A 23,524-nucleotide genomic window follows, 5' to 3' on the forward strand; every position below is an offset into this window, starting at 1 on the left:
AAAATACCAGAGTGCTGTGGAAGATGCAGTGGCCAAATGGCAGGAGTCCGATACAGCGATGTCTGAGGATGAACAGGACTCTCCTCCAGTGGTTTGGCAGCACTCTCCTCGGAGCATGGCTGGGATGCACTCCAATCTTTTCCACCTTCCACAATCTGCAGTCCCAAGGTGAGGAGGAAAGGCTGAGGCACCAGTAGTGGCCCACTTTAACAGTCTGTGGTTAGGTACCCTAAAAAATGTTCTCTCCACTTTTATTGATAATTTAAATGAGGTCAATGAGGTAGGGTAAGTGGCCATGGTAGGGACTTGGTTCTGTGCCAATGATCTAAGCAGGGGGGTGAATGTAAGGCAGTGTAACTATGAGTAGAAAGGCATGGCAGTGGCACTGTTAGTGGCATCATAAGGACTTGGGGAGTGCATGCTGGCTGGATGCCGACTGCTTGGTAGCATGAGGTTTTGGGTGGCACCAAGGCTGCAGTGAACGGTGTGGGGACTTGCCATGGTTTCCAGTTTGCCTATACTGTATGTATGTATGTATGTATGTATGTATGTATGTATGTATGTATGTATGTATGTATGTATGAATGTATGTATGAATGTATGTATGTATGCATGTACATGGTATATAAAGTGAGTGTCTAGACTTTTTAATGGCACTGGATACACCTTCTTATTAATGGCTTTTCCTAATCCTCATTATTTTCCACATTGTAAATAAATACTGAAAACTAAATAACAAACCTGTGTGTAAAAACACATAATTCCTCAAAGTAGCCACACTTTGCCTTCATGGCAGTTTTCCATACTATTGGCCTTATCTGAACAATTTGCATGGGCAACTATGGCTATGTAAGGGCTATTTGACCAAGGAGAATGATGGAGTGCTGCATCAGATGACCTGGCCTCTGGGAACTCCTTCAAGACTGATGGACTTACTGTAAACTACATATTCAGTCAAACTGGATGACAATATTTTACAGTTAAAACACAAAGAAAACATGCAAATGTTCTAAACCGAACGTGGAGCAGTAAGACAGAGTGAGGAACATGTTCACAGCCCGCAGTTTCACAATGTTTAACTTATGAACTGTGCAGTCATAAACGTCATTTTGTCATTTTCATTCTTATCTAACCAAATGTGGACTGAGATATGACCTGGAGCTGCTCTGCCTGGTGAGTTCACAGTACTCATCACTTCAGCTGCTCTGAAGAGAACCTCACAGCCATGTTGAAACCCTGTGGATTTTTTGTTGTTATCGTTCAGCTGTCTCTGACAGCCGGAATCAGTGCTGGTAAGATGACAACATTTTTTAAAAGAGGGACTAAAATAAGCTTTAGTTTTAAAATTGATGTGTGGCTGTTGAGATGTCTCTCCTTATGTGTTTGCAAGTGAAAACAATTACACTGTACTTAATGTAATCAATGATACTGTAAGTACTTCATTTTTAAACTCAACTGTGCCTTTTACATATCCATCATTCAGTAAAAGAGTAAAAACCAAATGAGTCAATGTTAGAACGTCCTGTGAACTATAGGCATAGTTAGTAAAACAACACTGGGCTGTTTTGACCTACAATCTCTTGGAGCATATTCAGGCAGAACTACAGTTGACGATTGTGATCATGAAATGAAAACCGTTGGGCTGAGCATCAGTATTAGACTTTATCCATAAGGGTTTTTTTTTGTCATTACAGACTGGGGTGTTCAGAGGACTCCATTCGGCTCTAATCTTGGAAAAAGGTGATACATGATGCAACAGAATGCAGCTTTTATGCTATCATTTCTGAAAATACAACATTGTGTTAATTTGTTCTGAATTTGGTGTATGCTATATAATATTCCTCAAAACGAATATACACTAATTAAACTCAGAAAGAACAAAGACAACCAACACCAATCAATCACCAACATTTAAAGGGATGATACACCATATCAGGGCTCTGTATGTTCCAGACTAATGTGATGTGTGAAGCCAGTCCAGACTAAAACATTTCACCATCTATTAAATGAACTGCCATGAAACATTCATGCTTATGTAGCGGCTAGCTCAAAGCACCACTGTGTCTAAGTCCAGCCTCTGAGAGCTGTTAGCATGGCTGTAGAGCCTTATCTTGTTGAACTCTTGATATTGAATAACTGCAAACGCATATTGAACAAATGGGCAAGGAGAAGCCATGATGGGACCCGTAAGCCAGTGGCTCCCTTTTATAATTGGCACACTTTTCATTCAACTGTACACAAACAAAGTCAGTCATCTACAAAGAGCAGGAGCATAGAAGTGAGCAAATTCTCTCATAAACACTAGGAATTCCAAGTGTCACTTAAAATCAACACAATCAAACTGGTACAATGTGTTTGCCAAAGAACATAAGAGCACATTCCATTGTGAAACACTGAGTGTGAGTTTATGATCCACTGGCTCATTATTCATCCATCACATATCTATTCAAAGGGGATATCTTCAGATGAGCTCTTCAAGGTTTGACCCTCTGCACTCTGATCCTGAAAATGCTGGAAAGTGGAAAACTGATCCTTACAGAGACACTAAGTCACAACAAATCTACAAATCTGCAACCAAATCTAGTTCAGGTTTGTGGCTTACAGAAGAGGCTTTCCCACTTTATTTGACTCATGAAGGTAACACTGAATATAGCCACCAGCATATAGTTATTATGGAGGAAGACCCTGCAGTCATTGAGTCAGCGACGTACCTGTTTGAGAAACATGCCACTGTATCAACTTTGCTGAAATACCAAAAGGGGACACTGCATACTGTCAAGGGAAGCCATTTCTTTTCTACAAGAAATCATGATGTCATACTGGTTGGCCATGGCAGCAATGGTATCAATGGAACAGTCCAGCTAGCTGGTTATGGCCCAGAGGAACTTGCCAAATTTGTGTCAACCTTAAAAGCTGAAAACAGCTTTGGTCACCTTAGCACCATCAACCTCATGAGCTGCAACCTTGGAAATGACCAGAACTTTATGTTGCAGCTGCTACGGGTTCTCCGGTCCCTTAGTGTGGAAACTAAGCTGCACCTACACAACTCCTTTCTGTCTGTTAGCTCTGATGGAAAGATCATGACTAGGACTGACAGATTCTGGAGGTCCCATGACCAAAGCAGAAGTGTCATTGCTGAACTGGACCAAAGAGGTGCCCTGCTTATGAAAGTGGAGCTTGGCTGTGTAGGTCCAGTGTTTCCTAATTATAAAGGAAAGCTTTTGTATTTTAGCACATTGGAGTGGCCAAGCCACCCTCAAATGTTTGTTCCAGTGGAGCTCCGCAAAAAGTACCCTTCTATTGACTGCCTGGAGGGGCTTACTTGGAGCTTGTTCTTTGAGGAGAATGAAAGAAGGCGTGCTCCAGATTATGTCACAGATCAAACACACCTGAAAGCAGTTTGGCTCACAGAGCCAGGACCAGAAGATGACAACATTGTCTTCAAGCATATCAATAACATTCAGAATCTACTCGTGGAGATACGTTACAATGCCAGGGAGGAAGTTGCAACAGACCTTTATTACATTCTCAATGAATGCATTTACAAAGTACACACGAAATCTCTCAGTGTGAGTTTAGTGGGCAAATTCATGAGCACAGAAAATCAAGCTGAAATTGAACATTTCCATCAGAATTTCAATGAGCAGCAGGGTGAGTCCTCCCTGCAGGAGCTGAGAAAGGATCTCAAAGCATCAAAATTCAATGACTTCTGTCGCCAGACTTTCCAGTTCCAGCAGTGTAACTACAACTGTGAGAGATGGGGTCATTACTTCATGACAGCAGTGTTTTCAGCATCTGTGCGCAACTTCAGAACCTTTTCGCTTTTCCTCATGAGTGTCATAGGTTGTGAAGTTGGCCACTTACGGGGGACTGACAGCCCTTTGTGCACAGCATTTGTTGGAGCTGACCACCCCATGATGACTGACCAACCTTGGCCTGAACATCTGAGGCGAGGATTCTACGGCTGCACAGTTGACAACTATGAAATGGCGCCGCAGAACAGACAGATTTGGTTGGATCAAGTTGTAGCAAAGGAAAATAATCTGTACATCAAAGCCAAGGAGATGATGAATGCAGTCAGCCATGATGAGCAAACAGAGCTGGACATCTTTGGGAGAGTCAAAGTCATGAATAAGTACGTGTTTTCATCTTATCTAGAATTTTTTCGAGGTACACCTGAGGGAAAGAAACTCAAGAGAGGATGTACTCCCTCTGCCCATGATAACTTCAATCCATAATGCTGGTGTAACGTGTGATTAATGTGAGCTGCCTGATGCTGATATGACACTGCAATAAAGTGCTGCATAGTCTACATAGTCAGCTTACTGGCACAGCAACACATTTGATAGTGATTTAATAGCTAATGGAAATGATCTTGTACTAAATTAAGTCAATATAAAACCGCTACTGCAAATACTTCACAATGACATATAAACTATTTAAACTGTGTGAGATGGTGTCCTGTCTTAATAAATCAATAATTGATTAAACAGTAACAATCGCAGTACTGGTGATTTCTTTGCATGTTTATTAAATCATTTTTCTTATGGCGTCACATCGGTCAGAATACAAAGAATTACAAAACATAAATACAGAGAAAATGCAATATCACAGAGAGTTATGCATCACTTGTAGAAGATTATATGTATGTATGTATGTATGTATGTATGTATGTATGTATGTATGTATGTATGTATGTATGTATGTATGTATGTATGTTTTCTTATAGAAAAGTAAAGGGACTATAAAGCACACATTCTGAGATGTTGCAAAGTTTAACATGTCCATGTTTTCTTCAAATGGTACTTATGAGTTATCTTTTTTGACATGCAGAGATGACTACACTATATCATAATAAACTACATGCTTGGCATTTATGTGGTTAACTAGTTAGCTGACAATTGCTAGGCCATGGTTAAAAATGGATACCTAACACCCTGTCCTTGTTTCCTTTTCTAAAATGGTAAATGGTGGTCCATTCTTTCCATTGGAAGGCCATGCTTCCATTTAATGGAGTACAACATTTTCAGAACTGTCAGCACTGCGCTTTGAGCTATTAGAAAATGTTCTTATGAAGCTGTGAATACCACAATAGTGGTCCATTCATCCTCCTATTATTAGTGTAGTAACACAACCCTTTTAAAGGCACTAGAATCACTATTACACATAGAAAACAAACAGAAGACAAAAGTGGGGCAAATGAGGGAAAGTGACTGTTAATAATTACTGTGATGACGCCCAGTGGCTTTTTAAATTCAAAATCAGTGTTAGAATCTCAAACAAACTGCTTGTTGGATTGTCTAATGGCATCAAAAGGGATCAATATGTGTAATGAATTTGTAAAACATGCAGTGCAGCCACCTCTGAAAGCAGTTAAGGCAGGTGTTACCAGCAGGTGTCACTGGCAGGCTGGGTGAAAGAGTGCAGTGATAGAAAGGGACGAGATTCAGGATTTACACTCACAAGATCGAACAAGAATGCTGACACATTTATATGGAGGACATATCACACAACATATTGCACTTCAAGCATGCTGAAGCCTTTACAGTGTAAAGTTAATCCTAACATCCATGGTCTTTAAAACTGTGTCTTTGTTTAGCAATTCCCATGGAGGTTTGCTGTCTTCCCCCAAACTCCTCTAAGCTCACAGGCAGTGTTTCAAACCTTTTCATAGATCACTTTGGAGTTTGATCTGGGGGGAACTAACACAACAGAGAAGGACAGCTAATGTTCTGTGGCTAGTAACATGCAGCTAAAATCAGTTTGTCCTGCCCAGTAACAGTAAAGCCAATATTACCACGTGCAGTATGTTGAATAAAAAAGCATAGTCTAACTTACTTTTTTACACTATAACTAGGGTTTCATTCTTATTTCTTTTCTAAAAGTTAGCAATGTGTAGACTTTGAGAATTTAAACACAAACTAGCCTGAATTGAAAGTTAAACTGGTGCAAAGGATGCTGAGCAGTATACGGGCAGAAGTGTGATGTGGAAACCTGTCAGATAGAATTAAAAACTGTGATGTTTTAGATATAAATGTTGGGATGAGCTTGCTGTGCGCAGACTAGTCTTTGCACCTTCGTATTCTGTCTGACACCTCATGAGGAGAGTGATGTACATATTGTTACTCTGCTTAGTTATATTCCAGGGTAGAAACTCAGAGCTTGGTGATGTGTTGGCCTGAGGGCCTGCTCTTTACACGAGGATGCAGCTGCATGAGGAGCCCTTCTGGCTGAGTAGGCCATGCTGCGTGGTGGCTAATGACTGGATCAAGTTCCAGAAATGCTTGAAAGAGATGCCCTCGCCATCACCGACACCCATCTTCCGCATGATCTCACTCAGTCCCTGGTCTGAGCCGACCCCCTGTGAGAACACAGCGTGGTTATTGCTCAAAAATACTCAACTGTGGTGGCTGTACAATGGGTCATTTTACTTTTCACCTTCACTTTCTAAGTTTGTCTAACCTGTGTGTTTGCAACCTGCCTGACCATCTGCCTGCTTATGTCGGATGTGTCTATAGTGATGTCACCAAAACTCAGTTATTAGTAATGAGTGAGTGTTATGAGTGTTTTGAAGAACATTTTCAGACAACTTCTGTAACATAATCTACTTCTGTCCTTCAGATTTGTGTGTTCCAGACAGTCGTAGAACATACCTGAAAACACAGCTTGTGATTGTTCCTAGTGCAGTCAATATACAAAAGTGTTGACCCAAGGGACGTCCCTATATCCAGTGGTATGATTGATTGTTCTCAACAGTTAACTGAGTCTAGTTCTAAGGTGTGGGTGCTCTAAGTGTTTATAGTGTGTTTGCTGGTATTCCATTCTGCTGCTGAGCATGTTCCTGGATTTCTAGTGTGATGTGAGTAAGGTGAGGTGAGCAGCCACACCAGGCCCAACTGAAGGAGGACACACAGAGACAGATGGCAGTTTTACCTTGACCAGGTTAGGCAGCTGGTTGGACAAAAGACCTTTGAATTCATCAGTTTTCAGTGTTGGACCATTGTCAGCTGATGCAGAGTGGAACTGGGTGACCAGCGTGGAGATGGCCTGCTCCAGGTCTGAAAACTGGGGAGAAGAAAGTGAAGGGATAAACGGAGGAAGAAAGACAATGATTATGGGTATTGCCCTCAAATAGGTTTTTGTTAGTGGCTATTCAACCCAAAGCTCTGCCACTGCACAGACAACAAGCAGCTACTGACTCAGGGAATTCACCCTTAATGACAAAAATAGAATTTATCATTGACTTTAAGCAATAATACAAAATAAAGCAAACTACAACAGGTATTATTCAAAGACAATGTGAGGATGTGAGAGGTGTATTGATCTGGTATTGATGAAGCTATTCCTGATTTCGCGGCCGTACGAAGCTTTACAGTTCATCTCAGTGTTTATCAGTTCAGCCACAACTTTACTGTGTTGCTTCTTTCTCATGACTCTCGTGACATTGTTTCCAGAGAAAAGGCTGGAAGACACAATTAGCATAGTGAAGCTATTAACAGCTATTTCAGATATCTCCCTCAGGAGTTGGTGGAGACAAAAACAGAGCTAAAAGAGAGTGAATACTGGCATTGGACGTATCAGATTACAAGGTGATAATATGTTAATGTTGCATTCACAATTTGTTTCTGTTGCCCTAAGTGGCCCAAAGATTAGTTCTTGTAAGATTTAAGGTTAGGAAGAGATGATTGTCCAGTGGAGTAAGACAATATCAGTTTCTACCACCTGAGTTTCGCTCAAACTGTTGATACTGTGCCATCTAATGTCTCTGCGTGGATTAGGGCATTGTGGGTGATTTTGCAAATCAATGAGCACGACTACTTCATAGTAATACTGGATTTTACATGATCTTGCATTAGTGTGATGAAGTACATATCAGGTATTTCAATTGTTGCTTTAGCCAAAAAGACATTCCATTTTACTCCTTTATGTGGAATTATTCAGTCATTCATATATTGTTTATTTCAATTTGTTTCAAAAACACAAGGTTTAAAAAAAAGACTAAGACCGGGGAAGGTTTGTGGCCTTGGCTGAAGGGAACTGAAACTGTGTGTTGGTAGGAGACAGAGCAAGTTTCTGACGGCAAAGTCAAACACAAAACAGGCAAGTAGAGCTCAACCTACTTTAGAGCTGAAGGAAACCTGTGAGATGGCGAAGCAGAGGATTGTCATGAAAGAGGACAGCAGGTCACATCTACATCACAGTGATTCCTGTGCAATGAATCATTTCCTCCTGCATTGTTAGAAGGTCAGCAAGAAGGAAGTCTCCACACATGTTGATGCCATGTCTTAAACTTAAACTTAACTTTTTAAACAAGATGTTGAAGATAGAGGAAGTTAAAATGGAGCAGCGTTTAAACATTCAAACTCCTTCCCTCCTTGGCTCTTTTAGCCCGGCAGTATTTGGCAGACAGACTGAAGCTCATACAGTTGTAGAGCTGCTAAACTAATAGCAGGAAAGCTCCAATTGAATAAGGCCATGAACATGAGCAACATCTTGTGCTTTTTGCGTACTGGAGAACAATCCAGTAGTCACTATCTTTTTAAAGCCTGTAAAAGCTGTTTTTCACCAGTTAATAAAGTTTTATAACCAAGATGACAAAACAATCTATCACAAAGTCCACTCAGTAGCCGACATGCTATCGCACAAGCTTCATCAACAAACAAACCTAAATGGACCTTGTGATGAGATTGTGAAATGACGAATCTGTCTTTTGAGCCGACACGAACAGGACAGCTGCTTAATAAACTCCATCTGCTGAGGAAGGTTGTGCGATATGAACGAAAGCTCCAAAACAGCTATTAAAGGTGCATGTGTAGGATTTAAGGAGATCTTTTGGCACCCAGTGGTTCCTTTTCTCAGAGCTCGCCATGTTTCTACAGTAGCACAGAACAAACAAAAGGGGCCTTTTGCATTTCTACATTGAAGTGGCAGCTTGAATTTGGTAACCTGAATGCACCGGGGAGGAATGAGCAGAGGGTATTCAGTTGGTTGCAATCTACAACCTCACGCTAGATGCCACTACATCCTACTGTGTCTTTATTTGCTTGTAATTCTTTCATTGTTGCTATTTTCGTCATTTGGTAGTATCATTGTTAAGGAATGATTAGAATATAACAGTAATAAAGCAGTAATCCTCAGTTTTGTTTGGCCATTCGCACACAACACAACAACCTGTAAGCACAACATGTTATCACCTTAAAAGTTGCTAGCATGGACTTGTTACCAAACAATTAGTTATTTCTGCACCCAGCAGCTATGGAATAATATGATTATTCATTCAGAGTCGTGTTTATGTCCACCTGATGAGTGGAAGTCCAATATCACTCTCTTTGAGCTCTGCTTTTGGTCTCCACCAACAAGGGAAATGTCTGGCTCTTTAGTTACTAAATGCTCCATTATGTTCACCATCTAGTCTGTTGCTGTAAACACCTCTGGCAGGAGCTGTGAGACTGAAGCAAACTTTAAAAGCGCTGTCACAGTAAAGAGAGTAAAAGACTGAAAAGTCTTCCTGTTAATGTTGACTTGGGCAGCGGTAAAGAAGTGGTAAAGACTCTTGGCGATGAGTGAAACACGCTCCAGTTTTGCAGGTTATTCAATGCATGTGGGCCAACAGCTTTGTTAAAACCACACCCTTTATGACTGGTGTACCACAAGCTGCTGCAAGCCTTCGTCAACTCAACCAGAACGATCCCACAGAGAGCACGGACAGTGTGTATTACATTATATTATATCTAAATATATAATATACCAAATGAGTCAATGAGTTTCTGAGTCCTTAATCTAATGGCAGAAAATAGGTGTTGTGTGTTTGTAGGTATGTTTCCATTTAAAAAAGCACCCAGGTGAATAAGCACGTTGTGAGTAAAATTCAAAGAGAACCATTAAGGGTCGACTCCCTGTGCCATTACCACACCCAGCACCTTGCTGACACGCTGTGAGCTTAGGGATGTTTTGGGGTATATGCTACATTCCCCTTGGCCACAGGTCGCAGTGTCAGTCCTCTACATGTCTGGAACTGGTCCTTCGAGGACAGCTGGCTTTTTCTTTTTCTAATTTGGAAGAGGGACCAGATAAACTGGGGGCCAGAGGTGACACAGGCTCCTTGAAGTTGCCCCTTCCTCTCTGTATTCTGAACACCACAGATTATTAAGGTGTTATCAATGAAAAACTTGATGTCCCACAATAACGAGGAATCCTGAGGTCCAGACAGGTGTGTGAGCTCCACCTGGGCCCCACATTCACCACACTGAACTGGACTGAGGGTGGTAGAGCTACACCCCACTCTCCTGTCTGTCTGTACGGCTCAGTGCTGGCTCTCAGGGAGGGGCCGCGGGCAGCACATATTGTGCCATGGAACAAATGGAAGAAACTGCTTTGACAGTCTGTGTGATTTGAAGACACAGGAAGGCTCTGGTGTCTCTAATAAAAGGGAAACTCCTGTCCGGGAGAGAGTTGTGATGTTTCTCTGTCGTGGCGTGAGATGGCGTCACGCACACTTCCAACGTCTCCCTGCCCAACCAGTGTGGACCTCATTACTGCACAGCTCGCTCTCTCAGCAGCAAACACACTCCCCCCCCCCGAGAAAACAAAATGTAAAGTTTCAAACGTCACCATTACAAACTTGGCTGAGCTTTTTTTAAGCTGAGGGCAGAGAAGGGAAGGGAAGAGCAGAGAAGAGAAGAGAAGAGAAGAGAAGAGCAGAGCAGAGAAGAGAAGAGAAGAGAAGAACAGAGAAGAGCAAAGAAGAGAAGAGAAAGGAAGAGCAGAGCAGAGCAGAGAAGAGCAGAGCAGAGCAGAGAAGAGAAGAGAAGGCTCTGTTCTTACCTGAGGCATGTCGACGCTCACTGTGAATGTGCTCACTTCTCTTCCTGCGTGTCTTGCTATGCTCGTTGCTGTTGTGTGTCAGTGGATCATTGTGTTTGTCACCAGCTGGCAGCCTTCCTGGATCCTCCCTCAGCAAGGGGGGAGGGAGGGGGGGGCTGTGAGCCGTCCACACAGCGCCACACTCTACCTTTAATACACACACACACACACTTATATACTGTATGTATGGCTGGGTATCTGCATCAGGGCTGCGGTTTGAACAACACCCTTGTTAATGTATATTACTTAATGCCATACTGAGTTCAGACGCCCCACTGAGACACAGCTCACATTCAGCACACAACTCATTCCACATCTGGAAACCTTTAGTAAACGCTGGAGGCTGTTGTCTTGCGCAATAACTGCCTGCAAGTTGAGGCTGGCATTCTACTTTTCCTCCAGACTGTCACTGTTTAACCTCTTCACTACCAACGGTGAATGTGATACTTTTCATGTGGCAGCTTTCTACAATCTGTCCAGACTTAGCGAGGCACTGAGACTGTGGGAAATGCCTTGAAGTTATGTTCTTGGAAAAGAATTTGACAATAAAAAAAACGGAGGGAGAGACAGAGAGTGAGAAGGAAACAGGCACAACCACATTCTTTCTATTTGCCTCTCTGACTTGAGACGATAAGTGGGGTGGGTGTAGAAGAAAGGAAAAAGCTCAGCCACAAGAATCTGTCCAAAGAAGAAAAAAACGGCCAGAGACAGCAGATCCTCTGCCTGAACTAAAAGGAGAGCTTTTTCAGGATAGATACTGATATGTCCTGGGGGTGAAGGGCGTGTCAAAATCTATGCTTTCAATGATCTACATTTTTAGATCCGGCCCCACTTCAACCCCTCCTTCTCCTCCAGGTCCTTGAATATGTGGCTGGGAAGGGTTGATGCCACACCCAATGAAAAAAAGCCACAGCGAATTGTTTCAGTAGGAGACCATCAACTTTTTCCACTGTTTCATCCTCAGATGCTTTGCATTAACACACACACACACACACACACACACAAACAATGGCCACACATAAAGGCCTACACAATCACACCCCCACATATGAAGCTTTCAGCTAACAGCACACATTCCCGTGATATTACAAAGCGCGGTCTACAAGTCACTACAAATGACTGAAGAGAACAGCTTTTCCTAAGACCCTCCATGCCCGGTAGACGAGCACATCTTTTATTACAAGGATCATTTAGATTTTTGGAAGTGGGTTTGCATGAGGTACACGTTCATAGTCAGTGTATTACCTACCATAGGTGGCAGTTGGCACACCCCGTTTGGAGAAGCACTCATGTATTGCTGTAGATAAAAGTAGCTGAGTCCTCCCATAAAGCATCAGTCATCAGTGTACACTACATTTGGCTAATTTTCAGCCATCAGACAGCCCTTTCAAATGAGCTGAAGTTCTCTTCAAAGTCACCAGACTCCTCATTTTACCTCACAGAACACGGTTGCTGGTCTTGTTTCTGTGACTTTGATGTTTTAACACCAATTTGGATCTGAATTAACCCATTGAATTAACCCACCAAAGGCACCCAATAGCACAGATTCTAACAGATCGAGGCTCATCAGCAACTCCCGTGTTCTGCTAGTTACTGGTTTTGTTAATGGAGTCAGTTCTCTATTGGAAGGGGCTGTCTGACTGCAAAGTAACACAATAAAAAACTTTAGGCATGCCACTGATACACATATCCTGTCTTTAGATGTGTCAACAGTTTGACTAGTTGACTGAACCTCAATGGGTTAAAGAACTGGGGCTCTCCAGGGGAATGAACAATGAAGACATTATGTGGAGAACCTTCAAGGAATCTTTAGCTTTGGTGGGATGGTCATTCATTAATTCAAAGCTTATTTAGAAGTCTCCTTCTTTCCCATTCCAATTAGCAAATGCATATAAGAATAGGTGCCGTTTTTACTTTATGATGCTTTACATCTCTTTGTGCTTCCACTTGATGGTGTGTATATCATGAACAGACACTATATCAAACATTTATTCCCAACTGGAATGACATTTCAAGCTAACCACACCATATAAATAAGAATGTTTCCTTTTCCCTCAATGTGTTTCTTTAAAGCCAACATCATGTTATTCACCTCCACCTATTGTAACCTCCTTGTTGCCCTTATAGGCTGACTGGTGATATACTGTGAACAAAGCATTTCCTTGGAGACAGGAATACAGCTTCATCTTTCATTTCATTTCAGGTACCAGGACAGAAGGTTTTCATGCAAGATCCTCCCAGGTACTTTTCAGAAAGGTCATGGGAAATGTTTAAAAAAGGTAAAGATGAAACTAGGGGGGTGTGGACATTAATATTTGTGCAATACATTCTACTCCACCACCACAGATGTAGCACCACAGCAACATCCACAACCCTTTCACTGCTCTTTAGGCACTACACAATACTCTGCTCCCACACAACAAAGATGACACACAGATGCACCTACTAGCACATTTATAAATAAAAAAAAAAGAGAAACACAAAAAAGAACTGATGCAAAAAGAAATCATCCCTGTATTTCAACAAAAGAATTGTGTTCTTTTACTTATCTAATCTGTTTTTTGACAGATTTTTTTCTTGTGTAGCCAAAGGGACTACACCCTGTATTTCATTGTACAACCCTGTGTAAATGAACCTCGAAAGTTGTGTCATTCTGATGATCAAATGAAAAGCTGGAAACCAACAAAGTCTCAGTGCGTCTCTCAGTACTGGATGACATCCTGTCTGCAGCTCTCAGCTCCTAGCTCATTGGTTCTGACTGAACTCTTTAAAACACCTCACAAATATGTAGTTTCATTTTTTTTTTAAAAAGGCTCAATGTTGTTTTTAATCAAACCAACAGGATGAATGGTACATTTGGTGGGGCCCATTATTGGTGCAGATTCATCTACATTACAGTAAAGGTGCTCTAGTGAGTATCTGATGCAGCAGGAAGTCTATGTGGGATTGAGTCAAAATAAACTGGTATGTCTGTGTGTGTGTGTGTTCACGATAATGTGGGAACAGGCCACCCAGTGTAATGGGGGGGCTGCTGAGGTGTTTTAGTTTGTGGACAACAATGAAGATGTATGGCACAGAGACATATGAGGCTTTGATACACACACAGTAGTTGTTAGTAGATACATTCAGCCTTGGTTTGAGTCTGCACACAAAAGCCCCCATTTATCCTTCCTAGCACTGAATGGGTGCCAAAACTTCTCAGGAAGGTGTTTTGGTTGCACATCATATCTGACTGCTTGCTGAGTAGACTGAAGAGCTGTCACATTTAGGCCTACACAACATATCATACAGCATATTCACCTGTTCTGCAAAAAAGCAAAATCATTAGGTTATTTAATCTGGGGCGATATAATGACTCTGTTGTGAGATCCTCCTCAGACCCTCCTGTCAGTTTAGAAAATCAGTGCTTAGTTGAAGGTGAAATCCCTCTAAGTGTTCCTTAAGTTTCTCCCTCACATCTTCTCTCATTTCCACCAATGTAGTGTTGACAACAGAGTGCTGCTCACCATGCTTACCATCACAGGCTGTTTCAGCCCTGGACGGACTTTTGTTATACTCTGTCACGTGTCCTAAGTCTCTTTTCAGAGCCACTTCTGACACTAGTATGGTTTGTGCCTCGTCAGTGACTCCCTCCAACTTGTGAATACTTTGCAACACGTCTGCAGGAGAGGCAGGCACCAAAATGACCTGTCCGTCAGCACCGTTCTGGATCCAAAACTGCTGCTGCTGCAGGTCCTGGTGATGCTCCTCACCCATAGTCATAGTCTCCCCCTCACACATGTCAGAGAGCAGCAGCTGCTGCTGAGAGCCTAAAAAGTGCAAACTCTGCTCATGAATATCAGACAGAGACACTCCAACAGGGATCACGTGTTCAACACCTTGAGTTTGGAGCAACACTTGGCAGTTTGTTATTTCTGTGTCAATGGTTTCCACGCTTTTCACAGGTGGTCTTTCCAACCCGACTACCTGTGTGTCTTTAGCTTCAGCTGTGCTACAAGAACTGCTTTCAACATTTCTCTGAAGCTTTGGAGAGTCGTCATGTACTATGGGATGGATATATTTCCCAGTCTTTGAAACTCTGTGTGCTACCTGGCCGACCTGTGCCTGTCCTTTTCCACAGAAAAAGCAATGTCCTTTCTGTTCTGACCAACTACTGGTGTGTGAAAAAAGATGCTCCTCAAACTCCTTCTGATCCACACATCTGTCCTCAAACACCTCTGGATCCTCAGGTTTAGCATCAGCCTCACTCTCCACCTGATTACAGCCTCCTTTGCCCTGTCTCCCCCCACCCCCTGGTGTCAAGCCCCCCCTGTTTTTGAAACTGTTTTGTGACACAAGCAGAGCCTGCTTCAGCCGCTTGTCACGGAGCCTCAGCACAGTGCTCCGCAGGCGGTTCTCCCTCCGCCTGGCTGCATGAAGCTGTCGTAAGGCCTTCTCCAAGCAATCAATAGCCTGGTCGTAACGTCTCCTCCACAGCAGGGGGCAGAGTTGAGCGTAGCTGTGTTCTTTGGACAGGTAGAAGCCTGGAGGAGGGGGCAGGCGCCTCATGTAACATGATGGGGAAAGGGGACGAGGCACTGGTGGCGGTGGTGAAGGACTATGTTCCTGCTGTGAGAGTTGCTCCATCCTTGACGGCTCTTCTTGAGAAGATGCAGGTATGCTTTCATTAGGCTCCTCAGCTGCTGCCACTGACCTCTGAACTGTGGCTTCTTCAGAAGTTGGGCTCTTGTCTTTCTCCTGTTGAGTGTTCTCCTTGTCGTCTGAGTGGGGATTGGTCCTAAAGACAAAGAAAAAAGTGACAAAGGCTGTCTGTTTCATTTGTTTTTCCTTCACATGGTACCACTTAGAGATGGGTGACAGATGGCAGGACAAACCTTTGCACAGTAACTGCAAAAGAAAAGTGTTTCTTCTTCACAAATGCTAACATTAGTTCATGCATGTTGCAGTTGTATGATCACTAGAGGTCTTACTTAGTATGTATCTTATTATTGAGAGTGTGCCCTCTACTGGAGGGCTGAGCAGCACTCTTCAGAATTTGACTCATTCTCTTTGGCTTTCTGTCAGGGTGGGGGTTGGACCAAGAGAGAGAGAGAGAGAGAGAGAGAGAGAGAGAGAGAGAGAGAGAGAGAGAGAGAGAGAGAGAGAATGAAAATCTGTGTTGAATGCAACAACTGATGGTTTTATACTGTGAATTGTACATAATACTGAAAACAAGTTTGTTGCATTTCATATCTATGATATATACTGCATTCACCCAAACAACTATCCTAAAAATCACTAACTGTCATATTTCAACGTGCCTCCATTATATCCACATGACATGCTTCAGTTGCTTGCTGACAAAATGTGGACTGAAAGTATCCAAAATAACTGAAAACAGTTTCGTTCAGTATTGAAACTGAACATGTATAAATAGAGCTGATTGTGACTACTTCTTCTTGGTATCGTTATGTCACACACCTGTGTCTGTCTCTACTGATGACACATGATGATTACATCATTTCAACCACACACTGCGCCTTGCAATTTTATGATGGGTGAGGTGCATGATAATAAGGAAATGACAAAAAATATTTGTAATCTATGTTTAAGAAATGTGTCATATTGAATGTGAGGGTGCCTGAGGGTGTCTGCAGAACAAGCACACAGATCTTGCTGTTAGGTCTCGCTAAGTTGGTCTCTTTACTCGCAACATTTTTTAGTGAATGATCTGTACTTGTAGAGCTCCTTTCTAGTCATTTCAACATCTCAAAACACTTTTCCATACATTCACATTTGCCCATCATTCATCCAGGAGGAATCTGGAGGAGACTGTTCTTTCACACACATTCACAAATCAAAATAATAATTATCTGTTTTGTTGTCTGTATGCAAAATCATGTCTCAATACCATTCTACCAGTTGAGAATCTTTTATGCCCCATCTTCAAAACAGCACAAAAGTCAGGCTTCTGGACTGCTTACCAAAGGTGGGCAGGGGATACGTCCTCATGAGGAATGCCTTCTTGCTTCTGTAGTGCTCCTGATTTTTTGTATTTGGTTGTTGAAGAGGAATCAAATATTGTAGGAAATGCATCTTTCTTTAGTCTTCTGATCCCACTGAGAATGGAAAGGTCAAACACATTTTAGCCTTCTATCTAAACATAGACTGGCATCAGTGGTCAATAACAGAAAACTTAAAGTTCAACTATTAATATGTGCAATCTGTAATGTCCTGACTGAGTCTACAGACCTGCACCCACTGAGTTCAAAACTCTCTCGAGTGAAGTGTTTGGAGCAAAAGTAAACAAAGTCAGTTTGAGGATCCCAGGAGTCTGCACGGTGGGAGTTAGAGATCCAAAGGTTCCTCTGAGTTGCTCCTTTTGGTAATCTGAACATCAGAAAGACCAATTAATATTGATCAAAGTAATTTTTTTACTTTAATTCTCAAGTTCAAGCTAAATATGGAGCATTTAAGCACATCATGAAGACAGACATTAAACACAGCATATATTTGTGCACAACAAGCTTTGGTTTTGTGAGCATACTGTAGTGCTGCAGTGCTGAGCCCATTACTGAGTCTGAACTGTTTCACTGTCTACATGACAGGAGCATATGTGCTGCATGATGCCCCTCTTTATTCAGAGCTGTATATACAGTACAACACAAAAACACTAACTCTTCTTGGAAAGGTTGAAGAAAATAGTATAAAAATTGAAAACACGTGTATGGGAGGAATTGTTATGCATGTTGCAGATAATTTCTAATCTGAACGTTTTGGGAACAGTTAGCATGGGCTCAGAGCTATTTCAGCAACCTGCACCATAAACATTCAAAAGTATTGCCATGAACAGTCACTTGTTGGAAAGCAACAAGATCAGCTTAACAGCTGATTCATTCATTACTGACTCATCATTTAACTTGAAAGTGGCATCAAAGTCCCCAGAGATGTTTGATGGAAAACAAAATGCTCACTTGTGAAAAGTGATGCCAACATTCCGAGTCTCACGGTTGTCCCGGGTTTTGCACCCACCTGCTGAACAATGTCTTGGCATCTGAAAGTGATACAACGAAGAGAAGAACATAGTCAGTTCTAACTTCAAATATTAACTAGTACTTAAAGCATGAGAACATTTCAATCTGAACAGAGCCATGCTTCACTGTTGGCAGGGGGTTCTTTTCAGCGTCTGCCTCATTCTTCCTCCTCAAGACATTGTATGGTTCAAATAATCAGCTAATTATTAAGGACCACCACAATTTCAGAGTCTCTTTTTGTCCCACCAGCAGTCCAAATCCTAACATTATGTATGGCAAAGAAAAGCAGCAAATTCATTCCAAAGGTCCTGGATGGAGTTGAGGTCAAAACTCTGTGCAAACCACTCAAGTTCTTCCCCACCAAACTGGGAAAACCATTTTTTTCTGGATTTGGCTTTGTGCACAGAGACATCGGACAGGTCCGTCCACATACTGCATGTTAGGCCATATAGTGTGTCAGTGTTGTGAGAAAATGATCGGTGCAAAGAACCGGGGGTGGGGGGGTGGTTGAGTGTCTTATGTAGGATGAGAAGTGATAAAAAAAGGAAATAGCATTACAATGGAGAAGGTTAGAAAGGAGAATCTCACCCTGCATTAATAAAAAGCAATTCATATTCGTAATTTATTTAACATATATCATAGCTAAAATCCCCGTCTTGTATCTTCACTTGCTGGCACTGTTGGAGGCACTGATGGAGGCACTGTTGGAGAGACTGATGGAGGCACTGTTGGAGAGACTGATGGAGGCACTGTTGGAGGGACTGATGAAGGCACTGTTGGAGGCACCGATGGAGGCACTGTTGGAGAGACTGATGGAGGCACTGTTGGAGGGACTGTTGGAGAGACTGATGGAGGCACTGTTGGAGGGACTGTTGGAGGGACTGATGGAGGCACTGATGGAGGCACTGTTGGAGGGACTGTTGGAGGGACTGTTGGAGGCACTGTAGGAGGGACTGTTGGAGGGACTGATGGAGGCACTGATGGGGGCACTGTTGGAGGGACTGTTGGAGGCACTGATGGAGGCACTGTTGGAGGGACTGTTGGAGGGACTGATGGAGGCACTGATGGAGGCACTGTTGGAGGGACTGTTGGAGGGACTGATGGAGGGACTGATGAAGGCACTGATGGAGGGACTGATGGAGACACTGATGGAAGGGCTGATGGAGGGACTGATGGAAGGGCTGATGGAGGCACTGTTGGAGGGACTGATGGAGGGACTGATGGAGGCACTGTTGGAGGCACTGCGTGCTGCTCTTCAGTTCTTCATCCTAAAAATGTTAGCGTGTTGCGTTCAAGGCCAGCTCGGAGAGAAGATGTCCTGCTCTTTGTTAATCCCATAGTCTCCTCGTTACAACGGGATTTTAAACAACTATCTATTCATGCGCACTGGGAATGTAGTTGAACCACCACAGAAGGCTCTGAGCGGCCACGCAGCCGCTGTCCCACCGTATTCATCCCTCAAACAGCGTCAGCGACGTTAACTTACTCATATTACACAGACTCGGTGAAAAAGTTGTTTCACAGCGCTGTGCTGGGTTCAGAAACACACTATCCCAGACTAAAAGCTCATGGTTCTGTTGTGCAACAGAACTCTGTTGTGTCACAGGCACTGTATGCGCTCTGCAGGTGTAGCCAGTAATGTCATTCATCCCGCGGCATGGCTGCACCGGGAACAGTCCGCATACGTTACGTGTTCGGTTCAATGTAGCTAGCATTAGCTAAACTGACACTAGCTAGCCAGGAGCTAGCTAACGCAAGCTAAGCCGCTAAGCCGCAGGTGTCATGGGGGGGGGGGGCTGTCTGTGCATGTGGGGGTGTTAGGTTACGCTTAACTTCACTAACCGCATGACGACTGATAACATATTAGGCACATTACCGTTAACAGCAGATTTCGACCTCACGAAGATGGCTGATCTTTTCTTCATCCACCTTCTTCCTCCTTTTCCTCGTCCTTCTTTTTTTGTAAACAAAACTTTATTTAAAACACCAAGCGAACATGGAGCCATTCCATTCAGTATGTACATGTGTTTATTATACACATGACCAGGTATTTAAAGCATTATGGTGCATTTGAATATGAATGCTTTGTATTTATAACAAAGCCTATCGGTGTATGTTAAAGATACAATCTTATGATCTTTTTTAGTATCATTATTGTTCATTGTTATGGTTCTGTTATTCCACAAGATGGAGCCTGTAGTCACATCTCAGGTAAATATAGGGCTTGTTGTCCAGGGCTCTAGTTTTCTGTCTATAAGTGAGATCTATGGATTGGGATGTTCACTTTCAGACCTGTTAAAAACCAATCTAACTGCTTCACTCAGCTCCCACTATTCAGTTAGTATACTGTAATGTGGGGCAAGAACTATCATTTCTCCTTTTGTGTAATTGTTTCTGTTTTAATTAGAAACTTCTAGTAAATTCCTGGTAGTTTCTGGTAACTTGATTTGGTACAAATGTGTTTAGGATTATTCACACCGTCACGACAAATAAATAACAAAAGTTGAAGGTGCCACCTTAAGGCCTCAAGTGGTGGACTTAAATACATTTACTCAAGTGCATTTCTTAAGTACAATTGTACAACAACAACAACAATAATAGTAATAATAATAATGTTCAGGTGCTCAAGGACAAAAATAGATGTGGATTCCTCTTGACCCGCCCCCCCCCAAACCCCAGTTCCTCCCATTCTCTGTGCATTGCTCTGGACCAGCTACCAGCTGAGTTAAAAACATTCTTTTTCCAATTTCCACTTCCTTACAGCTATGTGACAGTTTACAAACAGGTAACTGCATGACTCACATGCAGTGCAATGTCACACAGGTCATCTCATTTTCAGACTTCAACTATGGATCCTCTGATTTAGATGGATGGATTCAATTCAATTCAATTCAATTTATTTGTATAGCCCAATATCACAACAGAGTGTCTCATAGTGCTTTACAAAGTTCACTGAAATAAACAAGTGTAAGCGATCAAACAATCTAATAAAGAGTCCAGCAGTCGATGAGGCCAATGGATCAGTCCGGTGGATCAGTCCCAGGCATCACCTGCCCTTTATGACCCTCCTTCTTCAGGAAGGAAAAACTCAAAAAACCCAGTGGGAAAAGAGAAACCTCCGGGAGCACCACAGTGAAGGAGAGATCCAGCTCCCAAGGACGGACAGGCTGTAGCCTTGGACAGACGCAGATCCATTGGCTGATGGAGAACCACATCAGCGGGACCAGGACCAGGATCCATAGGAACCAGGGAACCACATCAGCAGAACCAGGACCAGGATCCACAGGAACCAGAGAACCACATCAGCGGGACCGGGACCAGGATCCACAGGAACCAGAGAACCACATCAGCAGGGCCAGGACCAGGATCCACAGGATCCACAGGAACCTGAGAGATGAGAAAGCACAGAAACGCTCCGGGGAAGATAGCAAGTTAGAGGCAGACATTTGACTGACATGAGACATAACGATAGAGAGGAAGAGGAGGATAGAGAATAGAGGAGCTCAGTGCACCATAGGAGTCCCCCGGCAGTCTGAGCCTATAGCAGCATAACTAGGGGCTGGTCTAAGGCCTGAGCCAGCCCTTAAATATATGCTTTGTCAAAAAGGAAGGTTTTTAGTCTACTCTTAAATGTAGAGAGGGTGTCTGCCCCCCGAACCCAAGCTGGAAGGAGGTTCCACAGGAGAGGAGCCTGATAGCTGAAAGCTCTGCCTCCTGAACTACTTTTGGAGACTTTGGGAACCACCAGTAGGCCTGCATTCTGGGAGCGCAGTGCTCTAGTGGGGTAGTACGGTACTATAAGCTCTTTAAGATATGATGGGGCCTGACCATTAAGAACCTTGTAGGTGAGGAGAAGGATTTTAAACTCTATTCTAGATTTTACTGGAAGCCAATGAAGAGAAGCCAGTACAGGAGAAATATGATCTCTTCTCTTAGTTCTCATCAGAACACGAGCAGCAGCGTTCTGGACCAGCTGGAGAGTCTTTAAGGACTTATTGGGGAAGCCTGATAATAATGAGTTACAATAGTCCAACCTAGAAGTGACAAATGCATGGACCAATTTTTCTGCATCATCAGTGGATATGATGGGCCTGATTTTGGCAATATTATGTAGATGGAAAAAGGCAGTTCTAGAAATCTGTTTAATGTGAGAGTTAAAGGACAAATCCTGATCAAATAAGACTCCCAGATTCCTCACAGTGGAGCTGGAGGCCAGATTAATGCCGTCCAGAGCAGTTATGGTAGTGGAAAAGCTGTCTCTGAGGTGTCTGGGGCCAAGCAAAATAACTTCAGGATGACAGATGCATGACACAGCAGCAGTACATGAATGACCACACTGAACAAAGAATAGTGCAAAAATAAATGACAGAAAGTAGTAACACAAGATTCAAGAAAAAACTTGAAGTCAACCATCAGAAAACTGTCTCCATCTTCCCTAAAATTAGTATGTTGTTTACATAGCTCCATTCAGGGAACTTCCCAGAAAAATCATAGAACCATCACAAAACTTTTGCAAGAGTTTGTGACAGGATTTAAGTTTGTAGCAGCAAGTTAATTGCTTGTGAAAACTGTTTCCAGTTTTGCGCTGGTGGGAAAATTGTAAAATGGTAGTTCCTGTGAGCGCATAATTTTATTGTGAATGTAGTGTGATATTTAAGCTTCCTTTGGCCCTGACCACCTGACACATGTTTGTTAAGGATACGTTTGGACCTGATATTTAAGTATCAAATGTCTGTGAGTTTTAATCAGAGGGAAACTTGTTTGAGTTTAAATGCTATGTTTATTGTTCTGAGAAGGACAGTCAGAATATCTACAGAAAATATCTTTAAGCACTTTTGGTTATTTTGACACTAAGTTAATACCTCATGGAAATCAAACTTCATCTAACTGCATGATGTGACCTAGTCAGGAAACCAGCACTGAAGCTACAATATGCCTTTAAATTATTGGAAATGTTCATTTTTGTGTAAAAGTGTGGTGTAATTGGTAAGGAGAGAAGAGGAAGGACAATCATACTACTCTGGCTTACTGTGTATTTGATTTGTCATTATTTATTTTTTCATAATTCTTTTATTGACAAAGCAGGAACAGAGGACCAACGAATGGACATTTCAACAGAGACATTTGCACGAGGGAGAGAAATGTTTATTATTTCTGACATTATTGTGTAAAATAAAGAGAAAGAAATCCGGAGGAAAAATGAATGGCCCGCATCTTCATTAATAATGCATTGTTGACCTGTTTTCCAGTGAATGAAGTCTAACCAGTCAACAAAAAAATCTATTTGTTACTACTGCCTTAGTCACCTGTAACAGGAGTATGATGGCGTTGTCCACCCCGATGCCTGGTTGGTATGCAAACTGAAGTGGGTCTGGGCTCACCAGTGGGCAGAGATGAGCAAGTATCAGTCACTCCAGGGTCTTCATCATGTGGGATGTTACTGCCAAAGTCCCGGGGGTGCAGAGCCTTTGGGACGGGTACCATGCAGGATATTTCCCACAGCTACGGCATCCTCCCCAGCTTTAGGTTGAAGTTGAAGATGTGTTCCACAATTCTGCACAGCTGATCTACACAGGACTTCAGGAGCCTGGAGCTGATACCGTCTGGACCTGCAGACTTCCTCATCTTTATTTTCCCGTATGAGTGTT

The 23,524-nt window shown here is 42.6% G+C and overlaps 2 protein-coding genes across 2 annotated transcripts; both read right to left on the minus strand.

Annotated features, from left to right (window-relative positions):
- Positions 1-4,505: 4,505 nt before the first annotated feature.
- Positions 4,506-10,921, minus strand: s100v2 (S100 calcium binding protein V2). The gene is made up of 3 exons (XM_070847048.1): positions 10,825-10,921; positions 6,934-7,065; positions 4,506-6,361 (listed from the first exon to the last, which is right to left on the minus strand). The coding sequence occupies exons 1-3, from the start codon at positions 10,831-10,833 to the stop codon at positions 6,194-6,196; spliced, it is 309 nt and encodes a 102-aa protein (XP_070703149.1). The 5' UTR covers positions 10,834-10,921; the 3' UTR covers positions 4,506-6,193.
- A 2,812-nt stretch (positions 10,922-13,733) lies between these two features.
- On the minus strand, positions 13,734-19,826 carry thap7 (THAP domain containing 7). Its single transcript, XM_070846731.1, has 5 exons — positions 19,753-19,826; positions 17,817-17,896; positions 17,095-17,232; positions 16,827-16,961; positions 13,734-15,640 (listed from the first exon to the last, which is right to left on the minus strand). Exons 2-5 carry the CDS (start codon positions 17,894-17,896, stop codon positions 14,251-14,253), a joined length of 1,743 nt encoding a protein of 580 aa, XP_070702832.1. The 5' UTR covers positions 19,753-19,826; the 3' UTR covers positions 13,734-14,250.
- Positions 19,827-23,524: the final 3,698 nt, after the last annotated feature.

Source organism: Pempheris klunzingeri, chromosome 16 (genome assembly GCF_042242105.1).
Source record: "Pempheris klunzingeri isolate RE-2024b chromosome 16, fPemKlu1.hap1, whole genome shotgun sequence".
NCBI classification, from domain to species: Eukaryota; Metazoa; Chordata; class Actinopteri; order Acropomatiformes; family Pempheridae; genus Pempheris; species Pempheris klunzingeri.